Source organism: Notothenia rossii (genome assembly GCF_949606895.1).
Source record: "Notothenia rossii genome assembly, chromosome: 7".
Classification (NCBI taxonomy): domain Eukaryota; kingdom Metazoa; phylum Chordata; class Actinopteri; order Perciformes; family Nototheniidae; genus Notothenia; species Notothenia rossii.
Window position 1 is genome coordinate 2,002,016 of NC_136905.1, and position 22,170 is coordinate 2,024,185.

Genomic DNA, 22,170 nt, shown 5'->3' on the forward strand with positions numbered 1-22,170 from the left:
AGGTCCTGCTCAGAACCATTCAGGATCTGGCTCCTAAATAAAACGTTCAGTTTAGATAGACGTGTACAATGTGTCAGTTCATCATTACAGGGACTCCACAGACCAAGACCTCTCGATGAGATGCAATGAAGTTTGGAATTTGTTCGTATGAAAAAGCAGTTTCCTCTCAACATGTGTGTTTCCTCTCCGTGTGAAAAGTCCCTGATATTAGGAGGTAGTTGTTGATTTGCGGCTTTGAACATCATTTGAATCGTTTTAAAGTCAACCAGGACTTGTTGTTTTAGTGTGACATGTAGCTGAAGAGAGAAGAGAGCGTGAAGTGATGATCAGATATAAATACGATCAGATATAAAGATATATTAATATATGATATTCCAGTGAAGCTCCACCTCTCCCTGGACGCTGATACACAGCCGAGCGTAGAGACTGCAGAGAGACAGACATGGATCAGCTGCTGCTGCTGCTGCTGCTGATGCTGCGGGGCTCAGGTAAGAATCCACTTTATTAATTATAATATCTGAGTGATCTCTCAGTCAATAACAAACTGCTGCCACACTGATGGCCAGCTACACACACCCACACACACAGGCACGCTCACAGACAGACCTCACAGGGAGCTCGAACACCCTCCTATTAGAGACAGATCATTAGATTGACCTTTTTCTAATGTACGATTCTCGAGCACATGTAACCCAGGTCACCAAAGGTTAACTCCTGTGGGATGAACCCTAAGCCAATCGTAACACAGCGTTTTCAGCACAGAAGTGCCTTAGCCAATTAGAATGCATCACTTTGTTGTAAGGTTGTACACACACACACACACACACACACACACACACACACACACACACACACACACACACACACACACACACACACACACACACACCAGTGTGTTTATATTCCACTCAGTCTGTATTCATGAACATCATCCTGACTGATCAGAACTCATTAAGACTAATTAGTATTTATTGTATTTATTTATAGACTTCTTCACTCTCTAATCTGTTACAGTTTTTTCCGTTGATAACAAACAAAAATCTCACATAAAGCATAATTATTTAAACTCACACTCAAAGAGAAAAACCTCAAATCTCTAAAACTCTAAACACATTTTCAGCTCTGCACCCAATCTGCAATTCACCAAAACACTGCACACGGTTCTCTAAGTAAGACACAGACATCTGACACATTCACTAGTTTGCCCTTTTGAAAACACTGCCATTAAATATACTATGTACACCTATGATTTAGAGGCTTGCAGTTTAGAACTAATACACTTGATTGGGTTACTCTTATTCTGACTATTTCGTGATGAAGTTCAGCCACCTGGTATTTCCCTCTCCAAATATAATGACCATCAGAGTGAGCATTCTTAACTGATAGGCTATTGTGCCACTTCTCCCCCACTCGGAATGTGACTGTCTCAGAGAAGAGGTAGGCCTATGTCTAAAGAAATCTCACTTGGCACTTTTTGCAAAACACTGCACATGGTTCTCTAAGTAAGACACAGACATCTGACACATTCACTAGTTTGCCCTTTTGAAAACACTGCTACACACATGAACCATGAACAAATACACATGCTTTATGACCATACACACCAACTGCTCTATTGTTGAGATCAATCAGAATGAAAGCACTCCAAAAAGGCTCGACGTAAGAACTTTTTACAACAACACTGATCGATAGCATCATTTGTGTTTACACAACCGTAACTATGTGTTGTGCAGGAAAGTTGCACCGATTTGTTTTGGAGAGAAATAAAAGTATAACAACAGTATTTTTGCGTTTCTGCACATATTTGTGTAGACTTGAACGATCTTTATACAGAATTCTCTACATAGAGGGGACAGATGAGTGCTTTAGACAAAGCACCACAGTGTGTTGGTTGGACAAAGTGTCTTGTACTATAATGGCGCATTTCCAATGCAGGGCCTCGCAAGGCTTAGTACGGTATCGATAGGCCTTGGTAGGCAAGGCTCACTTTATGCTGCGTTTCCATTACAGTTTAGTAGCTGGGGCAGTAACTATAGTAACGCAGTGTAGGCGGAGCCGTGACGTCATCTTCAATGCGAACCACAGACTGTCTGTGTCATGGCGAATACAGTTGTTGGTTTATTTATGTCTGTAGGCCGATGTTGTGAGTGTGGACGGTCGGAGCATACACTGCGTTAGCTTAGCCAAGCTCCATTCAGAAAACACGCATTTTAAAAAAGGTGTTTCTCCTGCCGTCTGTCTGCAGACTTGTCAAAGCATTAATTCATGGTTTTTACAAACCGGTATCAGTATGTTGTTACTACGATTTTGGAAGACCAGAAAAAAGGTGAAAAAGTACCCGTTAGCAGGAACTACCCCTAGTGGAAAAGCAAAAAAAAACAGGCACGCTTAAACCATGCTACGTGCTGCAGTGGAAATTCTCCATATGTGAAGTGTGTGCCATTTGGTGCAAAAGCTTGGTTTTGGTAAGTGTTTATGTCGTTTTGAGTGCTGTGCTTCATTGTGGAACTTTGGGTGTGTGGTTTTGTGAATTGTGTTTAGTGGTTTGAAAGAATTAGCCCTGTTGTCAAAAAATGTGTTTTAGCAATTAAAAAAACTGCAATAAACTCCACACTTTTGGGCAGAAGAAAATCACTTTATATAAAGTTCAGATAAGCCTTTGATATCAAATATCTGGGAAAACATTTACACTTGATCATATCTGCAGAAATGTCTTTTATATTTTATTTAGAAAATCTGACATTACTTCGTCTAATGGGCAGAAAGCTTCTTTTTTTTTAAATGAAAAAAACGAACACTTAGCACACACACACACACACACACACACACACACACACACACACACACACACACACACACACACACACACACACACACACACACTATCTTAAACACAGCCACACACACATGCACACACACAAACACACTATCTTAAACACAGCCACACACACATGCACACACACACAGCCACACACACACAGCCACACACACACACACACACACACACACACACACACACTATCTTAAACACAGCCACACACACACACACACACACACACACACACACACACACACACACACACACACACACACACACACACACACACACACACACACACACACACACACACACACACACACACACACACACACACCAAAGGGAACTATAGGAATATGCTGCCTTTGGGCTCCACTGTATCTCAGGTAATATTAAAACAGCTACAGGTCAGTTAGTTAATGTCTGCAGTTAGTGATAGGGGAGTGAGGCGTTCAGGTGACAGCAGAAGGTCGGAACTGGTAGCATCTCTTTCAGTTAGTTAATGTCTGCAGTTAGTGATAGGGGAGTGAGGCATTCAGGTGACAGCAGAAGGTGGGAACTGGCAGCATCTCTTTCAGTTAGTTAATGTCTGCAGGTAGTGCAGGGGCGGTTCTAGGGGGGGACAGGGGGGGCCAGTGCCCCCCTAACACTGACCTTGGACCCCCCCTGTGGCGTATTTACATGATTTCTTGGCTGACGGAATAGGCGGAAGTAACGATATTTGTCATTCTAGTCGGACCCATTAGAGCAGGGCTCTCCAACACGTCGATCACGAGCTACCGGTATCTCGCAAGCCGTCAATAGCCCCCACTTTGCAAGCCTTCATCGCCACGGAGGAGCACACAGTGCAGAGAGAGAGAAAGAGAGAGAGAGAGAGAGAGAGAGAGAGAGAGGGAGGGAGAGAGAGAGAGAGAGGGAGAGAGAGAAAGAGAGAGAGAGAGAGAGAGAGAGAGAGGGAGGGAGAGAGAGAGAGAGAGGGAGAGAGAGAGAGAACCTTTTTTGTTGTAAAAAATAAATAAATCATTCCATGTGTACTATAGGACAGTAAGAAAAAAAACAGTTTGAAAGGGGAGTGATTAGTAAAATATGCATAAATAGAAAGAAAGAATGCTAACTAGGTAAGATGAGAATAAACTAGTTTAAATGATTTGTTATTGGTTGTGATCAAATTCTAAAGATGTTTGGATTATTGAAAAGTATACAACTCTCTTTCATCTGAGTGTTGAGAGCTGGATCCATAAATTCATTTTGTGCTTAAAGTGCACCAGATTGATATATTCCCCGGACCCCCCTAGAGGAGGTGTGGACCCCCCTAGAGGATGTGAGGTCCATCCCCAAATAATGCAGGTTAAAATAATCGAATTGAATACATTTTCTTTTAGTAAACACTGCAAACGGGTCCCACAGACCCAAACAGCACACAAAGGTTAAAGGTAGGCATATAATAATGTGTAATGAAACAAATACAAAAACTGTATTGCATGTTTTCTTATGCGCAATTACTTCATATTGTCTTTGTCTTTTTCGTCCTGCATTTATTGTGCCCCCCTCAGAAAATAACTGGCCCCAGCCTGGCCCCCCCAGTCAAATTGGTCTAGAACCGCCACTGAGGTAGTGATAGGGGAGTGAGGCGTTCAGGTGACAGCAGAAGGTGGGAACTGGCAGCATCTCTTTCAGTTAGTTAATGTCTGCAGTTAGTGATAGGGGAGTGAGGCGTTCAGGTGACAGCAGAAGGTGGGAACTGGCAGCATCTCTTTCAGTTAGTTAATGTCTGCAGTTAGTGATAGGGGAGTGAGGCGTTCAGGTGACAGCAGAAGGTGGGAACTGGCAGCATCTCTTTCAGTTAGTTAATGTCTGCAGTTAGTGATAGGGGAGTGAGGCGTTCAGGTGACAGCAGAAGGTGGGAACTGGCAGCATCTCTTTCAGTTAGTTAATGTCTGCAGTTAGTGATAGGGGAGTGAGGCGTTCAGGTGACAGCAGAAGGTGGGAACTGGCAGCATCTCTTTCAGTTAGTTAATGTCTGCAGTTAGTGATAGGGGAGTGAGGCGTTCAGGTGGCAGCAGAAGGTGGGAACTGGCAGCATCTCTTTCAGTTAGTTAATGTCTGCAGTTAGTGATAGGGGAGTGAGGCGTTCAGGTGACAGCAGAAGGTGGGAACTGGCAGCATCTCTTTCAGTTAGTTAATGTCTGCAGTTAGTGATAGGGGAGTGAGGCGTTCAGGTGACAGCAGAAGGTGGGAACTGGCAGCATCTCTTTCAGTTAGTTAATGTCTGCAGTTAGTGATAGGGGAGTGAGGCGTTCAGGTGACAGCAGAAGGTGGGAACTGGCAGCATCTCTTTCAGTTAGTTAATATCTGCAGATAGTGATAGGAGAGTGAGGCGTTCAGGTGACAGCAGAAGGTGGGAACTGGCAGCATCTCTTTCAGTTAGTTAATGTCTGCAGTTAGTGATAGGGGAGTGAGGCATTCAGGTGACAGCAGAAGGTGGGAACTGGCAGCATCTCTTTCAGTTAGTTAATTTCTGCAGTTAGTGATAGGGGAGTGAGGCGTTCAGGTGACAGCAGAAGGTGGGAACTGGCAGCATCTCTTTCAGTTAGTTAATGTCTGCAGTTAGTGATAGGGGAGTGAGGCGTTCAGGTGACAGCAGAAGGTGGGAACTGGCAGCATCTCTTTCAGTTAGTTAATGTCTGCAGTTAGTGATAGGGGAGTGAGGCGTTCAGGTGACAGCAGAAGGTGGGAACTGGCAGCATCTCTTTCAGTTAGTTAATATCTGCAGATAGTGATAGGAGAGTGAGGCGTTCAGGTGACAGCAGAAGGTGGGAACTGGCAGCATCTCTTTCAGTTAGTTAATGTCTGCAGTTAGTCATAGGGGAGTGAGGCATTCAGGTGACAGCAGAAGGTGGGAACTGGCAGCATCTCTTTCAGTTAGTTAATGTCTGCAGTTAGTGATAGGGGAGTGAGGCGTTCAGGTGACAGCAGAAGGTGGGAACTGGCAGCATCTCTTTCAGTTAGTTAATGTCTGCAGTTAGTGATAGCGGAGTGAGGCGTTCAGGTGACAGCAGAAGGTGGGAACTGGCAGCATCCTCTGTGGTTCCTCCTGATGTAATTGTTGCTGTAGAACATGTTTCAGTGTGATGATGGTGCACCATGACTCATTTGAACTGAAGGAGCATATTCTCTAAAGTGAACGGTTGCTTTAACTCTGAATATGTGACTTCTCTGTGTGAACGTGTTCTTCTCAGCTAGAGTGAACTGGTGGAATGACTCCAGAGTGAGTTCACTGACGTGTTCCTGAGATGATAGGAAACTTGTTTATCTTATCTTCTGGTTTCTCCTCAGGACTCCAGGCTGAAGGAGAACACAACTCAACAGGTAACGTGCTCAGTTTATTCACCCTGTTACTCTTTAACGCTTGTATTTTGTTCACATTTTACATGATTGGGGTCGAAAAGAAAATAGGAAATGAAATCCCTAAAATATATATATTTTCTGTTTCTTAACTCCTAAGAATAAATGTAGCATTTATGATTAATATTGAAAGATACCCTCTGCTAGATCACATTTAACAAAGGAAGTTTAATTCGTTTTTGTGATAAAGTTATAATGTATGTAATAATCCTCATCCAACATAATAAAGACTTTGAATGCTCAATTATCTCATTGTTTTCTAAAGAATTGGCGTAGGACCCCAGTTTGGCCAGGGGCAGCACTGTATGTAATGTATGTATTGCACTAGTGTAGGCCATCCTGAATGCCTCTCCTCCTTTCAATATCAAACAGCATAAGTTGCTTGGTGTTGACATAAGAGGCTGTGTTGCAGTACCAGATGTGGTTCCCATTTAGAAATATAAGTCACAGAATAGAGAGCATAGTCGTGCACAAGGACATTTCAAACATACGCAATAAAGTTTAGACAATATTTACACAAACAGAAATAAATAAAAGAGTGGAGCCTACCGAGACACGCTGTGCAGGAGAGCAGCGCACTTCCATTTGTTTGGCTTCCCTTCCTTTTCTTCACAATCCTAGTTTTGTTCTCCCTCCTGTCCAGAATGTGCCAAAGCCAGCGTGGCGGACATGGTCTTTCTGGTGGACGGATCCTCCAGCATCGGGATCAGTAACTTCCAGGAGGTGCGAAAGTTTCTCCGAAGTGTCGTCACAGGACTCGACATCGGGCCCGACAAGTTTCGTATCGGCCTGGCTCAGTACAGCGATGAAAACTACCAGGAGTTCCTGCTGAAGGATCACATGGACAAGACATCCCTGCTGGAGGCGGTGGACACATTTCAATACCGAACAGGAGGCACAGAAACAGGCAAGGCCATCGACTTCCTCCAGACGCAGTATTTCACGGAGGAAGCAGGGAGCAGAGCCGGCCAAAGGGTGCCTCAGATCGCTGTGGTTATCACGGTCGGAGACTCCACGGACGATGTGATCGCACCCGCCCAGCGCCTGAGGCAGCAGGGAGTCATCGTGTTTGCCATCGGGGTGGGAGCAGCCAACCTGAAGGAGCTCGAGTTCATCGCCAACCGGCCTCCAAAGCGCTTCCTGTCCTCCATCAGTAACTACGCGGCTCTGCAGACGCTGAAAGACAGTCTGCTGAAAACTGTGTGCATCTCAGTGGAGGATCAGAAGCAAGGTAAGGGAAAGGATTAGAAAGTTATTTATCTTGCAAACACAATATTCATAAGAAAACACCCACCCAATAAGCAGCATAGTCTAGGTCTGAAAAGTAAGTAAATAACATTAACTCTCAATCTGTTATCTCAGTAAATATGTTCCTAATGAGTTTATGTTCTTCTTCAATGAAGTACATTTTTAAAATGATGGTCAATTTAAAGTAATTTATGCGATCAAGCGTTGCTTATTTGTATTCTATACAGAGCACACTAACAGCAGATCTCTCACTGTTCTTGTTCCTGTGTTTTCTCTCAGCCTTGGCAGAAAGGTTTGCAGACATCTTCTTCCTGGTGGACAGTGGCGTGACTACAGCAGAGTTTCAGCAGATCAGGAGCATCCTTACCCAAATCGCCAATCAGCTTAACATCGGAGCGTCTGCCTACCGCCTGGGCTGGGCTCAGTACGGTCAGGATGTCAAGGTGGAACATCTTCTTAATGCCCACCAAACCAAAAACGAGACGCTCAATGATGTGAAGCGTTTCCGCCAGCGTAAACTGCAACCCAACGAGCCTCGTAATCTGGGCAAAGCGCTGATGTACGCCAGCACCAACCTCTTCACGAGTGATGCGGGAAGCCGTGCGGAACAAGGCTACCGACCGTTCCTTGTGGTTATAAGTGGGAAAGACTCTGATGATCCCGTGTATAGGGAGTCCCGCCTGATCAAATCTTCTGGAATAACCGTGGTTGGGTTGAGCCTCGGTGCATCAATGCAGGAAATGAGAATTGTTGCCACTCCACCGTACATATACCAGTCCGTCACCAACATTGTACCCATAATGAGGGCTGCTTTCGAAACAGAGGAAGCGGAGACTGCTCTCACTGGAGGTAATGAAATGATGCTATGACTGAATATTACTGTCATTTATAATGTTCTTATGGCACCTTTGAAAATGCCTTTTACAACAATTGATTCACTGTCGGTCTCTTTCCATATGCTGAATGAAGAAAGAATTTCAAGAATAAGCCCCTTTAATTTAGCTATCTTGTTTCAGGGGGGCTCTCAAAACATTTCACAATAATAATTTAAAAAGCTATGAGAAACAAAGATACAAATTAAATTCCTCCTGTTTCAAGAGAAATACGAAGCAAGAGCAGGTATTTAAAATAAGTGAAAACAAACGCCTTAAAGAAACGCAATCAATAGATCTCTGATACGTGTTTCTGACAAATGAGTAAACCAGTTTGATTACATTGCGAGCTTTGACAGTGTACTTTCAACTGATGCATCAACAAAACAGATCTTGCCTTAGATGGTAATAACATGAATTCAAACATTAAACATTTAACGTAACTTTAGTTTGAGATGTCCTTTATGAATTTGTGCGTTGCAAGTTTTCAATATTAAATAAATGTACTTGTGCTATGTTCAGACACAAAGAATTAGCTTTGGTCTATAATAGTGAATACATAAACACAGTAAGAGAAAGTACGATGTCAAATAAGATCAAATATACTCATATATTTAAAGCAAACTCTTATTACATAAACTAAAGTTTACAAGAAATATATAAGGTCCAAAATGGAAAATGACAAATTCCTCTGAAAAGATATATGCAGTATATCTGAATCTATTATTGGAAGAACTGTTGTAAAACAATTATTATAGTATAGCAATAAGAAGTCAACAAAGTTAAAAGCAATAAGTATTCCACGTCTGAGTCTGTCTTTTTCATTTGAATGTTGGTAAACGGTTATTTGGTGATAATTATTCTATGATAATGCACGCCCTTTCCACAGATTGTAAAGAGGCCAAACTGGCCGACATTGTGTTCATCGTCGATGGGTCTGGAAGTATAGGAACCGCCAACTTCCAGCTCGTGCGCAGTTTCCTGCATTCGATTGTGAAAGGCCTGGAAGTCAGTCGATCCAGAGTGCGAGTGGGCATCGTGATGTACAACGAAATAACCACCGAACAGGTCTACCTCAACACCTTCAAAAACAAGGACGAATTGCTGAAGTACATCAAGATCCTGCCCTATCGTGGAGGCGGCACACAAACTAGAGAGGCCCTGAAGTTCGCCCTGGAGAAGGTCTTCATCAAGCAAAAAGGAAGCAGGAAGGATTCCGGTGTCCAGCAGGTGGCGGTGGTGATCACAGACGGGGAATCGCAGCACAGCGTGAGCACGCCGGCGGCTGACCTTCGTCGGGCCGGTGTCACTGTTTACGCCGTAGGAGTCAAAGATGCCAACCGTGCCCAGCTGGTGGAGATGGCGTCTTATCCTACGAATAAACACAAGTTCATCGTGGACAGTTTTGCCAAGCTGAAATCTCTGGAGCAGAGCCTGCAGAAAAGTCTGTGCCAAAACATCCTCCGGTCAGCAATATCTGTCAGTTCAAGAGGAAACGCCATCAAAGAAGGTGCGAACCACTGATTTAAACACATTACATCACATCATGCTGAGCTTTAATAAGTTCATCCCACCATGAACATTACAAGTATGTGTTTTAGGTAAGTTAAGTCAATGTAGCAGTAATTCATTCATTGGGTGAATAACTCAATATTTTTCCTTTTCCAGGCTGCATGCAAAAGGAGGAAGCAGACATCTTCTTCCTCATAGATGAATCAGGAAGCATTTACCCCAACGACTTCAAGGACATGAAGAAGTTCATGATTGAGTTTCTAAATACCTTCAACATTGGTCCACAACATGTCCGCATAGGGGTTGTGAAATACGCACATTCCCCAGATTTAGAGTTTGATCTGACAGCACACTCAGATGTGAAGAGTTTGGAGAATGCCGTAGAGGCAATTAGACAAATAGGAGGCGGGACAGAAACAGGAAGAGCACTGACTTCCATGGTCCCACACTATAAACGAGCGTTGGTCACGCGTGGTCACGAAGTCCCAGAGTACCTGGTGGTGATCACTGATGGAAAGTCCGCTGATGAGGTGAAGGTTCCTGCAGAACAGGTGAGGGCGCAGGGAGTCACTGTATACGCCATCGGGGTGAAAAGTGCAGATCCAGTCGAGCTGCTAGAGATCGCCGGCGACCCCAAGAGGACTTTCTTTGCCAATCATTTTGACGCTCTGACTCCAATCAAGGACGACATCATCACAGACATCTGTTCTACAGAGGGTAAGAAAAACTGGACGAGGGTTTAAAAATGCGCTTCTGTAAATGTGGCTGTTAAAAGTAACACACAATAATTTGCCTATTATATTCCAGCTTAATCAATTCGGCTTTACACTATATTTGACTTCTAGAACTTCAGAAATATTAAAAAAGTGTCCATCCCAGTTTCTCAAAATCAAAGGTGCTGTCTTGAAAGGTCTTACTTGATCAGTTCAAAAGCCAAAGATATTCACCTTAGTGACAGAAATGTTATTGATTTCTTGATTATCAAATTAGTTGGTGATTACCTAATTGAATAGAAAGCTTTTGGTTGCAGCTATATCTGACCGCTGGACTGGAGGTGCAGGTACTGGATCCATTGTTTTCCAGATGCACATCCTAGCTAGCTACCATCTGTATGACGCATAAGGTATCTGTTACATCAACTAAGAATCAAACTAAGAACCCAATCGGATATAAGTCTGACAATGATATAAATATAAACTGTATATATGTCATTGTCAAATACATATATGATATAAAGGCAAGTTTATTTGTACAGATACATTTCAACACAAAGCAATTCAAAGAATTTAGAAAAATATTAAGCATTAATGGATTTAAGATGAAGTGCAACAAAAACTCATTATAAAATGACATTTACAAAAACAGTAATTTACAGCCAAGAAGAATAAGAAGGTTATAAAATATAAGAATACAAATAAAGTGCAGTGTAAGATTCAAATAGTTGTTATATTTAAATGAAAGCTGCGGCAGAAAGAAATTGACGTTGGTCAAAACTAGTCAGAATACAAACAGAGACAAGACAACAAACAACAGAAATCGGTAGACCAACAAATATAATTGAAATATGTCTGCCTTCAAATAGTTGCGAAAATGTTGGTTCTCTATTCCAAAAAGCAGAGAGTTTGTACGAGCCTGAAATGTCCCACAACCAGGAAAAACAAACACGAACATGTCTATGCAAATGTGTCCACAGCTTGCAGTGATAAACCGGGCGACCTCCTCTTCCTGATTGACAGCTCTGGAAGCATCGACCCACAAGACTACGAGAAAATGAAAGACTTCATGAAATCTGTCATCACTAAGTCCGTCGTCGCGCAGGACAACGTGCATGTCGGCGTCGTGCAGTTCAGCACCATCCAACGACTAGCGTTTCCCCTCAACCAATACTACAGCAAGGAACAAATGCTGAACGCCATCACAGCGATGCAGCAGGTTGGCGGAGGCACACTCACAGGGGAAGCCATCACGGATGTGTCGCAGTACTTTGACGGACTGAGAGGAGGGCGTCCTGGCATGAGGCAGACGCTGATAGTGATTACAGACGGCGAGGCACAAGACGAGGTCAAAGAACCCGCCGTGGCTCTGAGGAACAAAGGAGTGGAGATCTACGCCATCGGAGTGATGGACGCCAAAACGACCCAACTGCTGGAGATCAGCGGCTCAGCAAAAAGGACGTACACGGAAAGGGATTTTGATGCTCTGAAGGACTTGGAGACCGAGTTGGCCTTGGAGCTCTGTACAAACACAGGTAGGACAACACAATAGTAGATAATCTCGGGTCATATTTGGCTTCCATAACATGGAAGAAAGCATCCAAAATACACCAAAGAACATCATTGATATGTTCACTATAACCTAAGTAGTTCTTCAATGTTCCTTTTACATGCTTTTTGACCCGTTTTGTGTTTCTACTTCCTGACAGACTGTAAGAAGACAGAACAAGCTGACATTATTTTCCTGGTGGACGGCTCCACGAGCATAACCCTGGAGAAGTTCAGAAGCATGCAGAAGTTCATGTCGTCCATGGTGATTCAAACCATCGTCGGCAAGGACCTGACGCGCTTCGGGGTCATCCTCTACTCCACCGACCCCAAATCTGTGTTCACTCTGAAACAGTACAGCTCCAAACGAGAGGTCCTCAGAGCAATTCAAGAGCTGAAGTCCCCGTACGGAGACACCTACACCGGCAAGGCTTTAGAATACTCTTTACCGTTCTTCAACAAAGACAATGGCGGCCGGGCGGAACTCAACGTGCCTCAGATCCTCATGGTGATCACGGACGGGGATGCCACAGATCGCAACAGTCTGGTAGTGCCGTCCGTGGCTCTGCGGGAAAACTGGATCAGCGTCTTCAGTATCGGAGTTGAAGGAGCCAACACGACACAGCTGGAGATCATGGCCGGGCACGACTCCTCCAAAGTTTTCCACGTGGATAACTTTAAGGCCCTGGAGACTCTGTACAAGAACATTACTCAAGTCCTCTGTGACATCACCAAGCAAGGTAAGAGGCATGTGCGGTTATAGAAAGTAACTAAGTACCTTAACTCCCTAATTAAGTACAAATTTGAGTTAATTTACTTAAGTGCTTTTTTAGTGTTAATTACTTTTTTTCTACTTTCTACTTCTACTCTATTACAAACCACTGGGAAATATTATACTTAACAATTTAATACATTCATCTTACAGCCTTTAATTACCTTGCAGATTTATAATGTATTTAGAATTTTTCAATGTGGCCCCTGCTATGAGGAGCTACTAAAATAACTTAAACATACAGTATCAGCTAAGTTATACCAAGAGACCCAACTCAATTAACCTGTCAGTGTGGTGTTAAGCAGACCGGGCCCTCCCATACAGCCAGCAGCTCCTCACACCTCCAAACATTGCCGTAAATTCTCAAATATAGGTTTTTTGGATAAAGTAATTACATACTCATCATCAAAGTAGTTTTTTTTTCTCGCCTGAAAAACCGTTAGAACTTAATATTAAGTCATTCAAAAGCTTACAAACTGTTTTTTTGGCAAGTAAAGGTCTATAAAGGTGGCGACGCTATGCAAAGTAATATAAATTATTCCCAGAACTGAAGTACCAAGTCATAATAAAGCAATGTAGAAGTACCCTAGAGCCAGAGGTTTGGACTCGAGTCACATGACTTGGACTCGAGTCAGACTCGAGTCACCAATTTGATGACTTTGGACTCGACTTGACAAAATCACAAAACACTTGCGACTCGTCTTGGACTTGAACACCAATGAATCTGAACTTGACTTGGACTTGAGCCTTCTGACTTGAGGTGACTTCATACTTTAATTCAGAGGTCTCCAACACGCCGATCGCGAGATGCGGCTAGAAGAGCAGACTCCCGTCGGGGAGAGCAGCATCTTCAGCCGCTCCAACTCTTGCTGAGAATCCATGCAGGGAGGGGCGGCACTTTATTTAGCTGGGCCACCATGCGGCCAATCATATGCGAGGACACACTAGGATCATATCATTATGTGAAAGAAGGGTGGGGGGCAGACGCTCCAAAGACAGCGGGTGTAGTGGTACAGGACAGCTACAGAGCGACGGGGAGACGGGGAGACGGGGAGCCGGATTTAAATGCAAGCGCGTCGGAAAAAGTCAAGAAATTAGCGAAAACCGAAAAAAGAAGCAGCATCTGGCTGTGTTTCAATGATATTGGAGAAAGAAAAGCTGAGTGCAGGATTTGTAAAATGAAAATAACCTTCAGAGCAGGGTTTCTCTTTGGTAACCACTCAGGATTTATTGTCAGAGGTGGGAGAAGTTCAGATCTTGTACTTGAGTAAAAGTTCCAGAGTGTAGGAATACTCTGTTACAATAAAAAGTCCTGCATTCAAAATGTTCCTCAAGTGAAAGTAGAAAAGTATTATCATTAAAATATACTTAAAGTACCACCTGCAGAGGGATCTAGACTCAGGTGTTCTTTCCCCCATAGAGACCGCCTCGCTGCACATTATCCCTGGCATAAAGATAGATGCTGGGTCCCTTATAACATTTGTACACAGTGGAAATAAACATTCTGGTCACCTCAACATCAGGGATCTTATACATGAAACTCCTTCTGAATCAAACCGTCACGGTAGCCTTACCTTACTGATCCCTCTTAAGTTAAGCCCCAAAGCCCCCCTCGGCGGGGGCTTTTTCTTTTTTGTTTTCACGACACTGTGTCTCAGGGCATCTTAATATTTAAGAACCTATTAATGTGTTATACCAGATTAACAGGAAGAATCTCAGCTAACTGACGATACAAACCATTTTTACCAAAACAAGTCTCATAAGAAGCATCTAAATGACCCCTGCGCGAAAAATGCTAACGCACTTTGGCACAGAACTCAAGATAAAAAATACCCTCATTACTTATCGTAGCTGCACATACAAGATATCCGATTAAAGCTGAGGTTCCACAGATTATTTAGGTATAGTATCATCACTGAGTGATCCGAACTCGCGACAGGGGAAGCAAACACAAACATCAGAACACGTACCTTTACGGAGCTTTTACGGGAGATCGTCTCACCGTAGTTGTTAATCTGATCAAAAGACTTGTTCAATGGCATTAAAATGAGAAAAAACGCAGCTGAATCGGTTAATCCATAGGGTGATAATGTTTCTGTGGATTTGAAAAAAAAAATTATAATCCATAATTCAATTTTTATGTAAAAATCGGAGAGTAAAAGTTAGCTGCTAATGGTAACCACCAGAGTTATCGCAGCTTCCGGTTTTAGCTATGCGTCAGTCTCACACACACACATTACCAAATAAGGAGTATGTGGGAGTTCCCCTCGATTCCATTGGCTCGGACGGTTAGAAAGAGATGTCAATCAGCAAAATCAAGCAAGGGGGGCCAGAGTTATGGAAAATCCACCCAAATGACCCCAGAAGTGGTCGTTATTTTGCTAAATCTCTCTTAAAAAGGTCAAATTTCACTTGTTTTGCATCAATCTTTATACAGGGTACTTATTATATGTTGTAGTTTGGATTACTAAAGCTTTGAGTCTACCATCCCATCATTCAAGGGTGGTTTTCACTATAAGTAATATTTTTGTTTTTGGACAGACACCATAATTTACATTTTTTGTTCAATCTGAATTTACTTTAAAATAAAACCATCTATATTGATTCTGACACTTCTACATCCAACTCACAGGTGTAACCTTGCTTTGAGAAAAGAGATTATTAATTTAACCCTTTTAGAAGGGAAAATATGTTCATTTGTTCTGGGAATGTCATTTTCGAGCCTGAGACCTGAAAAACAGGCTCGGGGCTTAAGAGGTTAAAATAGAAGAAAACACGTTACTTTACCAGCAGAGAGAAAATGGATTATTCCATTATTAATGTGACTAATAAAGAGCAGTTTGATCATTAAGTGTTATTCTGTTGATGGATGTCATTACATTTGTTGAAAAGCACATAAGCACTTGTTTAAGACTCGTTTTGTCAAAGTTTAGGACTTGGACTTGACTTGAACTTGCCCATCTTGACTTGAGACTTGACTCGGACTTGAGCGCAAAGACTTGAGACTTGACTCGGACTTGAGCGCAAAGACTTGAGACTTGACTCGGACTTGCAAAACAATGACTTGGTCCCACCTCGAGTTGACAAGGCATGAGGTGAATACAGTAAAATGATAAGGTTGAGGATCGTTTGTTAATCATATATAAATGAATAAACCTAAAATTTCCCAAAGTATATCTGCCAGCATTTAAGGCAAATATCAGCCAGTTATGTCTGTCGAGCAATTTGGGATTGCATTCATAAGTTAAGTTGGGAATGTAGATGGTGTTCACAGTGGCAATGACCGGTAAGGGCCACAGAAACCTTAAACCACAGTACAATTCAGTGTTGTAGGTCAGTGGTTCTCAACCTGGGGGTAGCAATATAAATAAATGTAGGTCTCGAGATACAAATAAAACAACATATTTTAATCTACAAACACATATTTTATATCGGGAAAGCCTGTAACCTGTTAAGCCCGAGAGACCCTGGTACCGGGGCCCTCCCGCAACATCTTGCAAGAAACAGTGTCTGAGGGCATCTTAACATTTAATAAACTATGAATGTTTTATATCCATGTAACGGGAAGAAAATCATCTAACTGATCTTTTTTTTTTTTTTTTCAAAAAAACCCCCACAATGCTAACGCTGAGCCTCAGAATTAGCAACGAGCGAAAAAAGCTAACAGATTACTGCACCGAAACTCACTCATAAAACCCTATTATATATCCCATCTATTCGCATCGTGAGGTGACACAGAATCGATGAGTACGGACATTAGCGGGTGGACGGGAGACACTATGGACGCGCTCGTGAACTGTCAACGGGGGGGGGGGGGGGACCTCTGTGATGTTGCCTGGCAGCGCAACACTCAAATGTGGGACATAGTCTCAATTTGTGGGACGCGGGACAAATAATAAAAATGCTGTTTGTGCAGTCCCGGGACACCTGGTCACCCTACACACACACACACACACACACACACACACACACACACACACACACACACACGGTGCTGCCCCTCACACACACACACGCTTCAAATCAAGTTGCATAAATGCTTGAGCTACATTTTTATTGTAATTACTGTGAAGTCTGCCCATTACGTTTTCGTCATTATTATTAAGTAACATAAAGCCTTTTATAGATACACAACAAAGAATCAGTACATATAGGTCGTAAGACCCAATTTGTGACAGGAGATTTTTGCAATGGGGTGATAACACCAGGACAACTTGTGTTTAATTCCTCTTTTTAAATTGTCACTTCCTAAACATCAAAATGCCGCCTTTCCGAAAAATTACAAAACTTAAGGATACCATTTATTATAGGTTACATATTAAAAAAGGTGTACATGTTATACATTTGTGCAGGGATGTGGTATTTCTGTGTTGGACCCTGAAGGCAGCATCTCCCTGGTCCAATGCGATTTCTGCATGTGAGTTTGGATTATTTGCAGAGAATAATCTCTGTGTCAAAAAAATTCAGAAGGACAATCTCCCCATATTAACAATACTTTAAGATTTTTTAAGTAACTATTAAATCTCCGACATCTGTCTCTTTGTCCCTGAAAACAGATATTTTTTCAGAGGTATTTTTGTCCTTTCTCTCTGTGTTGACAGATCTGCTGTTTCAACCCAACATCTATGTTTCCTCCTCGATGTACGGGGTCTCCGGGGCCCAGCAGCAGGGGTTCCAGGTGTTCAGAGGCTCCGCCTTCACCATCAGTTGCTCCATACAGCCTCAGTACCGAGGAGGCTCCTTCCAGCTCAACTTCACCTCCATCAACTCAGCAAACAACTCCAACTCAGAGCCAGCTGTCAATCACACTGCCCACTTCCTGTTCCCGGTTGCAGAGCCCGCCCACCAGGGAAGCTACAGCTGTGTTTATCACGTCTTTGCTTTTTCTCACGACTTCTCCTCTGAGAGCCGTCTGCTCTCCGTCACCGTCACAGGTGAGCTGTTAGAGTTTACTGTAGGACAGAGCGTGATGCTCCCCAGGAGAGCGCTGGTGAGGACTGAGTGTTTTACTGTGAGCCCTGAAGCAGTCACACCCTTACATCACATGTAGCTTTCCAGAGCAACGTACAATAAGTGCAATGAACCGTGAAGACATGAATCCAGAACAGCAAGAGCCCTGCATCTACATCAGCTTCAGATCAGCCAGTTTCAGTAGAACCACTGGTAGACCAGTACAAGAGCCCTGGAGCAGGCAGCTACTGGTAACCAGTGAACCTGACTTCCTGTTCCCAGCTGTGATCAGGGATTTATAAGTGATCCTATATAAACCGTTTATAGAGAACAGACACCTTTAAAACAAATGTTGTTAGCCTGTTATCTTACAGTCTGAAGTCCCTCCAGAAGTCAGCAGGTCTCTGATGGACTGCTCACGCCTCCTGCAGGCCGTATCGCTTCATTACATCTTTCATTCTGTGTCTTTTATCTCTCTTATTTGATCTTCCCTGCATCTGTTTCCACACTAGTGTTTCTCCAGTCAGCTGTTGTTTACATTGGAGTATTGCCATGAGTACTGAGTGTTTAACAGATACAGCTAGCAGCTTCTCCCTACAGTCCTACTGTCTGGTATGAACAGGAGAAAGGGTTGGGCTTGAATGAAGATCTTAAGAAGATGTAGTTTATTGTAATATAACTGTAGAGAGGAGTCTCCATGCTGAAGTGGGTTCAGGTCTCTGTGTGTTTGCTGACTCTTGATGTGATGCTCTCCTTGTGTTCGATCAGATCCAGAACCTTTTATCATCCGAGCCGTCGTCCTGCCGCTGACTCAGCTGCTGGGGATCGTCGGACTTTACTTCTACTGCAAGGTACGGAAACATGTTGTTGTTCCACCACTGACTGAATGATGAGGTACTGAAACATGTTGTTGTTCCACTGACTGAATGATGAGGGACTGAAACATGTTGTTGTTCCACTGACTGAATGATGAGGGACTGAAACATGTTGTTGTTCCACTGACTGAATGATGAGGGACTGAAACATGTTGTTGTTCCACTGACTGAATGATGAGGGACTGAAACATGTTGTTGTTCCACTGACTGAATGATGAGGGACTGAAACATGTTGTTGTTCCACTGACTGAATGATGAGGGACTGAAACATGTTGTTGTTCCACTAACTGAATGATGAGGGACTGAAACATGTTGTTGTTCCACTGACTGAATGATGAGGTACTGAAACATGTTGTTGTTCCACTGACTGAATGATGAGGGACTGAAACATGTTGTTGTTGTTCCACTGACTGAATGATGACGTACTGAAACATGTTGTTGTTCCACCACTGACTGAATGATGAGGTACTGAAACATGTTGTTGTTCCACTGACTGAATGATGAGGGACTGAAACATGTTGTTGTTCCACTGACTGAATGATGAGGGACTGAAACATGTTGTTGTTCCACTGACTGAATGATGAGGTACTGAAACATGTTGTTGTTCCACTGACTGAATGATGAGGTACTGAAACATGTTGTTGTTCCACTGACTGAATGATGAGGTACTGAAACATGTTGTTGTTCCACTGACTGAATGATGAGGGACTGAAACATGTTGTTGTTGTTCCACTGACTGAATGATGACGTACTGAAACATGTTGTTGTTCCACCACTGACTGAATGATGAGGTACTGAAACATGTTGTTGTTCCACTGACTGAATGATGAGGGACTGAAACATGTTGTTGTTGTTCCACTGACTGAATGATGACGTACTGAAACATGTTGTTGTTCCACCACTGACTGAATGATGAGGTACTGAAACATGTTGTTGTTCCACTGACTGAATGATGAGGGACTGAAACATGTTGTTGTTGTTCCACTGACTGAATGATGAGGGACTGAAACATGTTGTTGTTCCACTGACTGAATGATGAGGGACTGAAACATGTTGTTGTTCCACTGACTGAATGATGAGGTACTGAAACATGTTGTTGTTCCACTGACTGAATGATGAGGGACTGAAACATGTTGTTGTTCCACTGACTGAATGATGAGGTACTGAAACATGTTGTTGTTCCACTGACTGAATGATGAGGGACTGAAACATGTTGTTGTTGTTCCACTGACTGAATGATGAGGTACTGAAACATGTTGTTGTTGTTCCACTGACTGAATGATGAGGTACTGAAACATGTTGTTGTTCCACTGACTGAATGATGAGGGACTGAAACATGTTGTTGTTCCACTGACTGAATGATGAGGTACTGAAACATGTTGTTGTTCCACTGACTGAATGATGAGGTACTGAAACATGTTGTTGTTCCTCTGACTGAATGATGAGGGACTGAAACATGTTGTTGTTCCACTGACTGAATGATGAGGTACTGAAACATTTTGTTGTTCCACTGACTGAATGATGAGGGACTGAAACATGTTGTTGTTGTTCCACTGACTGAATGATGAGGTACTGAAACATGTTGTTGTTCCACTGACTGAATGATGAGGGACTGAAACATGTTGTTGTTCCACTGACTGAATGATGAGGGACTGAAACATGTTGTTGTTCTACTGACTGAATGATGAGGGACTGAAACATGTTGTTGTTCCACTGACTGAATGATGAGGTACTGAAACATGTTGTTGTTCCACTGACTGAATGATGAGGGACTGAAACATGTTGTTGTTCTACTGACTGAATGATGAGGTACTGAAACATGTTGTTGTTGTTCCACTGACTGAATGATGAGGTACTGAAACATGTTGTTGTTCCACTGACTGAATGATGAGGGACTGAAACATGTTGTTGTTCCACTGACTGAATGATGAGGGACTGAAACATGTTGTTGTTCCACTGACTGAATGATGAGGGACTGAAACATGTTGTTGTTCCACTGACTGAATGAAACAGTGTGTGTTATTGAACAGGAGTGATGCAGGAAGTCTCACTGTGTGCTGTCATGTCTCTCCAGGCCACCAGGGGGCGGAGGCCGAGCCGACAGGAGGACATTGAGCTGGATTACCTGGGTGTTCCTGCTGAAGAGGAAGGAGCTCAGGGAGCGGAGTAGCAGCTCCAAGGAGCTCCTCTCACACACATGGGTTCATCAGCTCTTACAGCTTTTAACCAACGTTAGCAAATATAGCTTTCACTCTGAAAGTCACCAGCAATGTGTGAGTGCCTCCTGACTTCCTGACTTCCTGTGAGCTCCAAGCCCATTGGTTCCCACTGAAGATGAAGATCTTTAATTTTTTTTTATTTTTGAAAAGTCCAATCAGTGAGTGCAGTTTGAAACAACAGACACACTAACCCGACCCACTTAGGGAATGAATAGCCGAATAATGTTACATATGTAATTTAAAATTAGGCAAATCCCCCCTAAAATAAATATTAATACCCAATGTTTGATTCAAATGTGATGACAAATGAATCCTGAGATAACAGGAGGAATGTGTGACAGCACCATCTGCTGCTGGGTTTGTAGATCTCAAGCACGTTGAGGGTTGGTGTTCTGTTTCTTATCTACTGAGCTCGGCTTTGTTATACATTTTCATTGTTCAGGATTTTGTTACTTGATAAGAATTGTTTATATTTTGTAAGAATTTAAATATTTTCAAGAATTCTGCTTATTCTAGAATGTTCCCAAATTCATAAGACTTTTGATGCAACAATGTTTTTCTTGGAATTTACATAATTTTGTAACAATAATTTTCATTTTTAATAAGTAATGTGCTTTGTTACGTAATCAAGAAACGCCTAATTTTATAATAATGTGAAAGAAATATTTAGCATTTCTTAAGAATTTTTTTTTTTTCAAAGTGTTCAGATTATTGTTGTGCTTAAACTTAAATTGGATTGTCATTATTACGAAGTCATTAGTTTTGTAATCGAGAAATGATTTTCCTTCAGAAGATTTTGATACATTTTGTGAATGAATTTTTCACAGCTTTATTCACAAGAAATCTGCTTTATTCGTTTTGCCTTTTAAGTTTTGTGCTTCCTGATCGAGGTTATGACGTGATGACTGCTTGGTTTTGATATTAGGTTGCTGATTTTTACCAATTAAGCATTTAGTTGAATATTCTTCTTGAAGATTTTCCTCAGATCAGAATGATTTTTAGTAGAATTTAGCATCACAAGTTTTGCATAATTCTTTTATAAATAATACAAAATGATTTCGGATTCAAAAGAATATGCTGACGTAAATAATCTGAATTAAACATGAACACAACTTCAGAAAATAATAGAGATGATCAAGATCACTGTAATACATGTTTCCATGTTGTTTTCTATGTCCCAAAAAAATAATAAAACTTCTTGAAAAATCCATGAAACTCTGAGAGTCATCTGATTTGTC

The 22,170-nt window shown here is 42.4% G+C and overlaps 1 protein-coding gene across 1 annotated transcript; it reads left to right on the forward strand.

The window, feature by feature from the left end:
- Window positions 1-6,886: 6,886 nt before the first annotated feature.
- LOC307013484 (collagen alpha-4(VI) chain-like) lies at window positions 6,887-21,313 on the forward strand. The gene is made up of 9 exons (XM_079640884.1): window positions 6,887-7,454; window positions 7,751-8,320; window positions 9,233-9,853; window positions 10,012-10,572; window positions 11,549-12,103; window positions 12,278-12,856; window positions 17,490-17,822; window positions 18,607-18,689; window positions 20,788-21,313. The coding sequence occupies exons 1-9, from the start codon at window positions 6,893-6,895 to the stop codon at window positions 20,881-20,883; spliced, it is 3,960 nt and encodes a 1,319-aa protein (XP_079497010.1). The 5' UTR covers window positions 6,887-6,892; the 3' UTR covers window positions 20,884-21,313.
- The last annotated feature ends 857 nt before the right edge of the window (window positions 21,314-22,170 follow it).

Bases quoted from the DNA above. Each gene is read 5' to 3' on its own strand.
- LOC307013484 (XM_079640884.1), top strand. From the start codon at position 6,893: ATGGTCTTTCTGGTGGACGGATCCTCCAGCATCGGGATCAGTAACTTC. The intron at 10,573-11,548 runs GTAAGAAAAACT...ATGTGTCCACAG, and splicing joins AGACATCTGTTCTACAGAGG to CTTGCAGTGATAAACCGGGC. The intron at 12,104-12,277 runs GTAGGACAACAC...ACTTCCTGACAG, and splicing joins GGAGCTCTGTACAAACACAG to ACTGTAAGAAGACAGAACAA.